The sequence below is a fragment of the Terrapene carolina genome, unplaced genomic scaffold, assembly GCF_002925995.2.
Source record: "Terrapene carolina triunguis isolate 2854851 unplaced genomic scaffold, T_m_triunguis-2.0 Scaffold111, whole genome shotgun sequence".
NCBI classification, from domain to species: Eukaryota; Metazoa; Chordata; order Testudines; family Emydidae; genus Terrapene; species Terrapene triunguis.
The window spans coordinates 8,376,620-8,383,995 of record NW_020664462.1 but is presented as its reverse complement, the minus strand read 5'-3'; the positions used below and the strand labels follow the sequence as shown (position 1 = coordinate 8,383,995).

Genomic DNA, 7,376 nt, shown 5'->3' with positions numbered 1-7,376 from the left:
GGGGTGTGGATAGGGGTTGGGGCAGTCAGGGGACAGGGAGCAGGGGGCTTAGATAGGGGGTGGAGTCCCGGGGGGCGGTTAGGGGCGGGGAGTCCCAGGAGGGGGTGGTCAGGGACAAGGAGCAGGGGGCGGTTGGATGGTCCTCGGGGGAGGGGGGATCAGAGGACAGGGAACGGGGGGGGTGGATAGGCGTGGGAGTCCCAGGGGGCCTGTCAGGGGGCAGGGGTCTGGATAGGGGTCGGGGCAGTCAGGGGACGGGAAAAAGGGGGGGTTGGATAGGGGGTGGGATCCCGGGGGGGCGGTTAGGGGCAGGGGTCCCGGGAGGGAGTGGTCAGGGGATAAGGAGCAGGGGGGGTTGGATGGACTGGAGGTTCTGAGGGGGGCAGTCAGAGGGCAGGAAGTGGGAGGGGGCGGATAGGGGGCTGGGGCCAGGCTGTTTGGGGAGGCACAGCCTTCCCTACCCGGCACTCCATACAGTTTTGGAACGCTATGTGGCCCTCCGGCCAAAAAGTTTGCCCACCCCTGGTCTAGACAGACAAAGGATGAGAGAGGAAAGAGGAAGACAGTGAGTTGCCCAAGGCCGCAGAGTAGGTTTGTGGCAGAGCAAGGACTAGCACTCAGGTTTCCCAGACCAGTGCCCTTGCCACTAGATCATACTGCATCTGACGTACTATAGGAGCTTCAGCCCTTTTATTCCCGAATACAAAAGGTTGTAACAATGCCTCTCGAGTATCTAATTAGGTAGCGTTTCTTTGCAGAGATCTTTCCTTCAGTCTTGCAGCAGGAAGGGAACCTTCAACATAAACACATAATGGACGGTGCCAAATTCTGCATTCTTAAACCTACAATCTGAGTGCTCAGCTTCAGTCTGTCCCCGAGCATCTTTTTAACACGTCTTGGCACCGCCAGCTTTTGCAATAGAGTCTCAAATACGCCTCTTGTTTAAGTCACCATTTAAGAGCATTTTTCATTTTTCATGCCCTGCTGTGATAACTGGCAGACAGAAGTGGATTAAATGAGGCTAGTGAGAGAACGGCATAATGCACACACCTGCTACATTGCATTCATCACAGGGAATTGCTCCTTTACCTTGCAAGTCTGAGTGCTGCTGTACAGAAAGGTACATTCAGATGCGTAAATGTCTGAGCCTATATTCCTATGATCACAGCAAACGTGGCCAACTTTTTAAGTCTCAGTCAGTATTAATTGCGCAAGATCTCCGCGCAATTTGGTCAATTCCCCAGTTTTCATTATTTGCTAATGCAATGTCCTAGTACTCCACGTTATTAAGCCATCTCTGCAGGGATGCGCTGCCTCTCCCTTGACTGGTTTCTGTATGCCACTCAATCATCCTCTTTCATCCTTACCAGCGATACTGCATCAGCTGGCAGAGTTTTCTCAGCAGCCTACGGATCAAGAGACAGTCAAAGGGACTCCTGTGACTTGGGGGATTGGAGAGCAGGCCCTTCTGCTTCCAAAACCACAGGCTCTTATCACAGAAGCTAAAGGGGAATCTTGGTTAGTCCCCTCATGGGGTTTCAGAGCCCAGACGGCAGCCCGAGCCCAAATGTCTACGCTGCAATTTTTATTTAAATATTTCCGCAGCCCGAGCTCACTGACCGGGCCAGCCGCAGCCACGCCGTGGGTCTTTTATTGTAGTGCAGACGTACCCACAGACACTTAGAGCTGGCTGAAAAAGGGCAAACATTTTTCATGAAAAACATTTCAAAATATTTCAAGAAAAAAAAAAGGCAAAAAAATTGAAAGTTAGAAAAAATGAGACCAGCTCTACAAACATTTAGAACATCTTATTCCAACCCCTGGACAGCCTGGCTACGCTTACACCAGCCTTGTAAAATCCTGTTTGCCCCAGGTCGGTAACTTTGTCAGGCAAGCAAAACCTCCTCCCTCCCCCCAGTCACCACCACGGCATTAAGGGTGGTCTCAAGAAGATTTTTGTGCCTGGGCTGATAAAGTCTCATGATAATGTTGCAAGGCTGCACGTTAACAGCAATGAGCGCATTAAGACTTTCTTCATTTTCATGTAAAAACCTGTACCCTGACTCATTCAAACGCGAGCTCACATTTTCCCTTTTCCACCTAGAGTGCTTAACATTCACAGAGTTTTACCATCCACACTTGGCACAGCCACGATGCAGGCTTTCCCCAGAGCAAAAGTTCTAACAACATTGGTTCCTCAGTGATCATGGCAATGGGGTTGGTCAGTGCTAATAACGGTCATTGACAGCTGTCTAGCTGCAAGCTTTCACAGCATCCTTGTCTTACGGGAAGGAAAGCATTTTACAAGGGAGTTAATGATTGCCAACCCTGCCCCCCACCCCGCAGAGTGCCAGTCACATGTCAGGTGTACTACCACTTGAAGGCAAGCACTGTAGGTGCTAGCCCTGGTGGGTCCCAAAAACCACTCAGACACATGACTAAGGGAAAGGGTCATTTACCAGGGCTGGTAGGAAAGGGAAGGGCAGTCTAGTGGAGATGGGACTTTTCAGGCCTAATGCCTGAGATGCCCGCTCCAGTCCAGTCTCTAGACAAACAAAGAGGAGCTTGCGGGTTTCTAAGCCAGGCTCAGTTAGTCTCTCTCATTGGGGCCCCTCCGCATTGGCTCCTTACGCAGCCACTGCTGCTCCCCCACAAGTCCCACACAGACCTGCACCCAGTCACAGCCTGGTCCACACGCAGCTCTGCACATGGTTCCTGGGCCTTCTGCTTCGAATTCAGCTTCTCTCCAGCTCGCCACATGGCTGCTGCTTCAGCTTCTCTGCAGCTCCTGGCTACCCGGGCAGCTGCTGCTCTCATAGGGTTGCCAACTTTCTAATCGTACAAAACTGAACACCCCTGCCCTGGCCTTCCCCGAGGCTCTGCCACTTCTCCGAGGTCCCGCCCCTCTCTCAGTCCATCTCCCCTTCCTCTGTCGCTCGCTCTCCCCCACCCTCACTCACTTTCACCGGGCTGGGGCAGGGGGTTGGGGTGTGGGGGCAGTATGGGCTCTGGGCTGGGGATGCAGGCTCTGGGTGGAGCCAGGAATGAGGGGTTCAGGGTGCAGGAGAGGGCTCCAGGCTGGGGCAGGGGATTGGAGTATAGGGGGGTCAGGGCTCTGGGCTGGGGGGTGGGTTCTGGGGTGGGGCCAGGGATGAGGGGCTTGGGGTACAAGAGGGGACTCTGAGCTGGGGCTGAGGGGTTTGGAGTGCAGGAGGGGGTGTGGTGAGGGCTCTGGGGTGAGGCCAGGGATGAGGGGTTTGGGGTGTAGGAGGGGGCGCGGTGAGGGCTCTGGGGTGGGGCCAGGGATGAGGGGTTTGGGGTGTAGGAGGGGGCTCAGGGCAGGGGAAGTGAGTTGGGGTATGAGGGGGGGTTGCGGGGTGTGGGTTCGGGGGGGATGTTGGGGGGCAGGGGGGGACTCGGGGCGGGGGCGGGGGGTTGGGGGGCAGGAGGAGGTGCCCTTGGTTATGTGTGGGTAGGATCTGTGTCTGCAGAGGGATGACTTAAGCCTTTAATATCTGTGCCCAGAATATTCAGCCTTTGAGTTAACACAGTAGCAAGGCACCATGCAATCGGCACTGAGTAAGACTCCAAAGCACATTGCAGAAGGCGAGCACTATGGAACAAATACACCTGGCCCCTGCAGAGAGAGCCCGCTGCTTCTTTTAAATGGTTATTATTCCTCGTGAACAGATGTCAGGCTGGCAGCACCAGGGAAGGAGGTCCGCTGCTCTGCCCATAAAACAGCACAGGTTTACCTGGCGCTGCTTCAGCCTGGACCTTGAGGGACCACCTTAAGGAATGAGGCGGTAGTTTAACCTCTTTGCCAGTTAGAGCATTGGCTTCTCTGATAGGGACATCTGGTTCACTGGGTACTCAACTGACAGCCCACAGCCCTATATCACACAGGCCATTAAAGAGTCATCAGGTGGTAATGACTTGTAAGTCACTACTAGCTTTGGGCCTGATGCTCCCTTCTACCTGCCCTGCCAGAGCAAAGGAAAAGCTGACAGACTGGGGGTGAGAAGATGGAGCAGCAGCTCCACAGCGTACTCCCCATCCATTGGAGCCTTCCTTAAATGACAACTGTGGCTTGGGAGCAGGCATGTCACAGAGCTAAGGACATGTGGTGGGAGGGGGAAGGGGAGAAGAGGAAGATAGCTAGAAATGACCAGGTCTGGTTCTACTACTGCTTGTAGCATTTAGTCCTGCTTATTTTATGAGAGAATATTCTGAATTCCCTTATTTTCCCTACTTAATCAGTGCCCTCATACATTCAGAATAAAAAAAGAATAGAAAAAAAAATAGAAAAAAGCCCCGTTGTTTTGTTTATAGAATAAATTTTTAGGGAAAATGTGTGAAATATTTTTGGGGTCAAAAAAAAAAGAACTGCGCAACAGGAATCTGGATCACGGACAACGGACCAGATCCTCAGCTGCTGTGAGGGCAGCTCCGCTGAGATCAATGGAGCTTATGCTGATTTACACCAGCCAAGGATCTGGTGTAATGTTCGTAGGGACTTTTGGTACTAAAATGACCCAGATGTGTGCTGTATGGAACATGAGATGATCATTTTAAAGCACTTTAGTATTAGGTAATATATTAATTCACGGCATCTATAAAAGTAGCGGATACTATGGTGATGAACATGGTATAAGAGCCTATCTAGAACAGAAACCACTAAAATACTGACATCGTTTTTAATACAAAACTCTGAAGTTGACTGCTGGGCTTCAGGCTTGAATTCAAGGTTTACAAGGCAAAAAACTAATTTAGAAGAGAGCAACTAGGTTACTTCTATATTAGAAGCTAGGCAAATTATACATTTATGAAGAATTATCTAATTGCGGCTTCCTTATTTACTTAGGCATTTATAAAAGATTTAGATTCAGAGAGGGAATGTAGTTAAAATGAATTATTTGCATCTTTTATTAGATATAAATTAACCAAGGTGCCCAGACATCATGGTGATCAGTAATATAGAAACAGTAAAGAGTCTGGAAAGTTAAAATGTCAGATCCCTTCTTGGAGAGCTCTCAGATATATTGGACGATAATGTTTTTTTCTTCCACTATTCTAGTATGGATGTTCCATGAAAGAATTTGGGGGGGAGGAGGAGATGATGGGTCAGATGTTGATAAATTTGTTACTCTTTGTAGGGTGGCCCAAGAGCAGAGCTTCGAGTAGGCTCCGCAGCATGATGGGCCACATTCTGCAGCAATGTTAACTCATGCCATCTTCATGAAAAACACCCTTCACAGCCATCATGTAACCCCTACAAAAGCCACACACAACTGTGGCTCCCAGTTGAAAACAGTCAATGATGTAAAATTAACCAGTGGTAATTTTCAACTCTTTCTCCCCTCACACATGTGTTCTCCCAGCAGGAGTGCCGCCAGCTTTTCTGCCGCCCTAGGCGGCAGAAGGTCCCGCCCCGAAATGCCGCCTCCCACAAAGGCGGCGGAAGGTCCCGCCGCCGAACTACCGCCGCAGTTGCCGCCCCCCAAATTGTAGTGCCCTAGGCGACCGCGTAGGTCGCCTAATGGGTTGCGCTGGCCCTGTCTCCCAGCAGTCCCATATCCTCTCCCCAGGCCTTGCTCTCCCGGTGGTAACTTCTGCTCCCAGCATAGACGAGAGCTCGTATCTGGTTTCAGTGATTCACCTCCCCTTAGCCTGGGCCCTGGCTGCCCAGTGATGATGGTGGTATAAGAACCTACACAGAAGAGAAATCCGAAGGTCCTTATTCAGTTTATGCACAGTCCCTATTTAGGTGAACTCCTAAGGATTTCAATGGGAGCAGGATCATTTCTGAGCACCGTAAAAGGTGGAGGAAGTCGATAGTTGCCACGATGGGCTTGATCCACTGAAGTCAATGGAAAGACTCCACTGAGTTCATTGGCTCACGCCCAGTTCGCACATGCAGCTCCTGACCGCGTGCAGATGATTATGCGCCCACCCATTCAGAACGCTGGCTAGGCTGGTGGAGGGACTTAACAGAAATTAACACGGATGGTGCCAGCAAGGGTTTTCGTCAAAGGACAACACATGTGGCCAAAACAGAGATTTAGTCCAGTCCCAGGACCCTGAGTGGGAGGCTCCCTTCCTTCTCACGGGCAGGCTCCTGCATCTCTCTCTCAAGCGCCAATATATAGTGCTTCCTCTGAGAGCCAGTGCAAGAGCCAGGGGAAGCTGCAATTAGGATCAAGGTTTATTCTTTGCAGGCTGGTCACTGGGGGTGACAATCCCAAACACTTAGTGAGTTTTCATCCCATCTAACGGGGGCGATGGAACAGGTAAAGCCTGATCCAAAACCCACTGGCGTCAAGGGAAAAACTCCCAACGACCCCAGTGGGCTTTGGATCAGGACCTTACTCATCAGCTAGCATGTAACACACCTCATTTCCATGCATTTGCATAGCAATTTGCAAGGTGACCCACTCAAATACCAGCTCACGTATCCTTCCCTTATCAAGTGTTCTTTGCATTCACAGGTCCTCTGCGGTAGCATTAAATCATTCCGTTTTACTTCTGAATACAAATAGGGCTCTTAGCCCTCAGAGCAGTAGCACATCACTGATATTATATGTACACTAATCAGTGGAAACTCCATACACAGTCAGAAGAATTGGATCTATATAGTTTTTCAACACCATACGCAATCCGGAGGATGCTATCACAGGGACTGAGTAACGTGAGATAGTCACACATCCAAGAAAATTAACCGAATATGAATAGATTACTCACCTCAAGCACAAGAAAAGCATAAAGGCAACAATAAGCGCTCCTATAGATATACAGTGCCCCAGGTAGTTTATGATGAGAGCAATCTTGTAATGGAGTGCATACTTCCTCTGGAGGTAAAGAGATAACATGATTAAATCAGCAGAGTCTCGGAGCACTGACATTAAGGAACAGTTAATCAGTTTAGGAAACTATAATTACTTTTCTTGATTTTAAGATTATGTTATTATAGTAACCCAAGGGCTACAGTTTATGGATTAGCCAAGCATATTGTCCAGACATAAACAAGCAGTTCTTCTAACCACAACATATGTTTCAGTTTGGAATTTTTTCCATATAGATCTGGCCAAATAGAACTTTTCTGTGGAATTTCAATAGGATTCAGTATTACCTGGCTTATACTGTTTAAATCTTCACACCTTAAAGCCAGCCATGGTGTCAAAGGCATGGGACACTCTGGAAAGACAAACTTCTCACGATTCTGACAGGAAACGAGACGGTAACATTTATTTTCTTTGTTAGATGTCCAGATATTATTTGTTCAGTAGCCAGTGTTAAGGTCGGGCTGGTTTCCCTAATATGAACTCTAATGGTTAAAGTTTTCTTATGAAAATAAATAAAAATAAATAATATTCTGT

General features: G+C 49.3%; 1 protein-coding gene across 1 annotated transcript in view; it reads right to left on the bottom strand.

Annotated features, from left to right (window-relative positions):
- CRHR2 (corticotropin releasing hormone receptor 2) overlaps positions 1 to 6,869 on the bottom strand; it is a 102,458-nt gene extending 95,589 nt beyond the window's left edge. The window contains exon 1 of the mRNA XM_029911613.1: positions 6,742 to 6,869. Coding sequence (XP_029767473.1) covers positions 6,742 to 6,869 — 128 coding nt within the window. The remainder of the gene's footprint in view (positions 1 to 6,741) is intronic.
- Between the last annotated feature and the right edge of the window lie 507 nt (positions 6,870 to 7,376).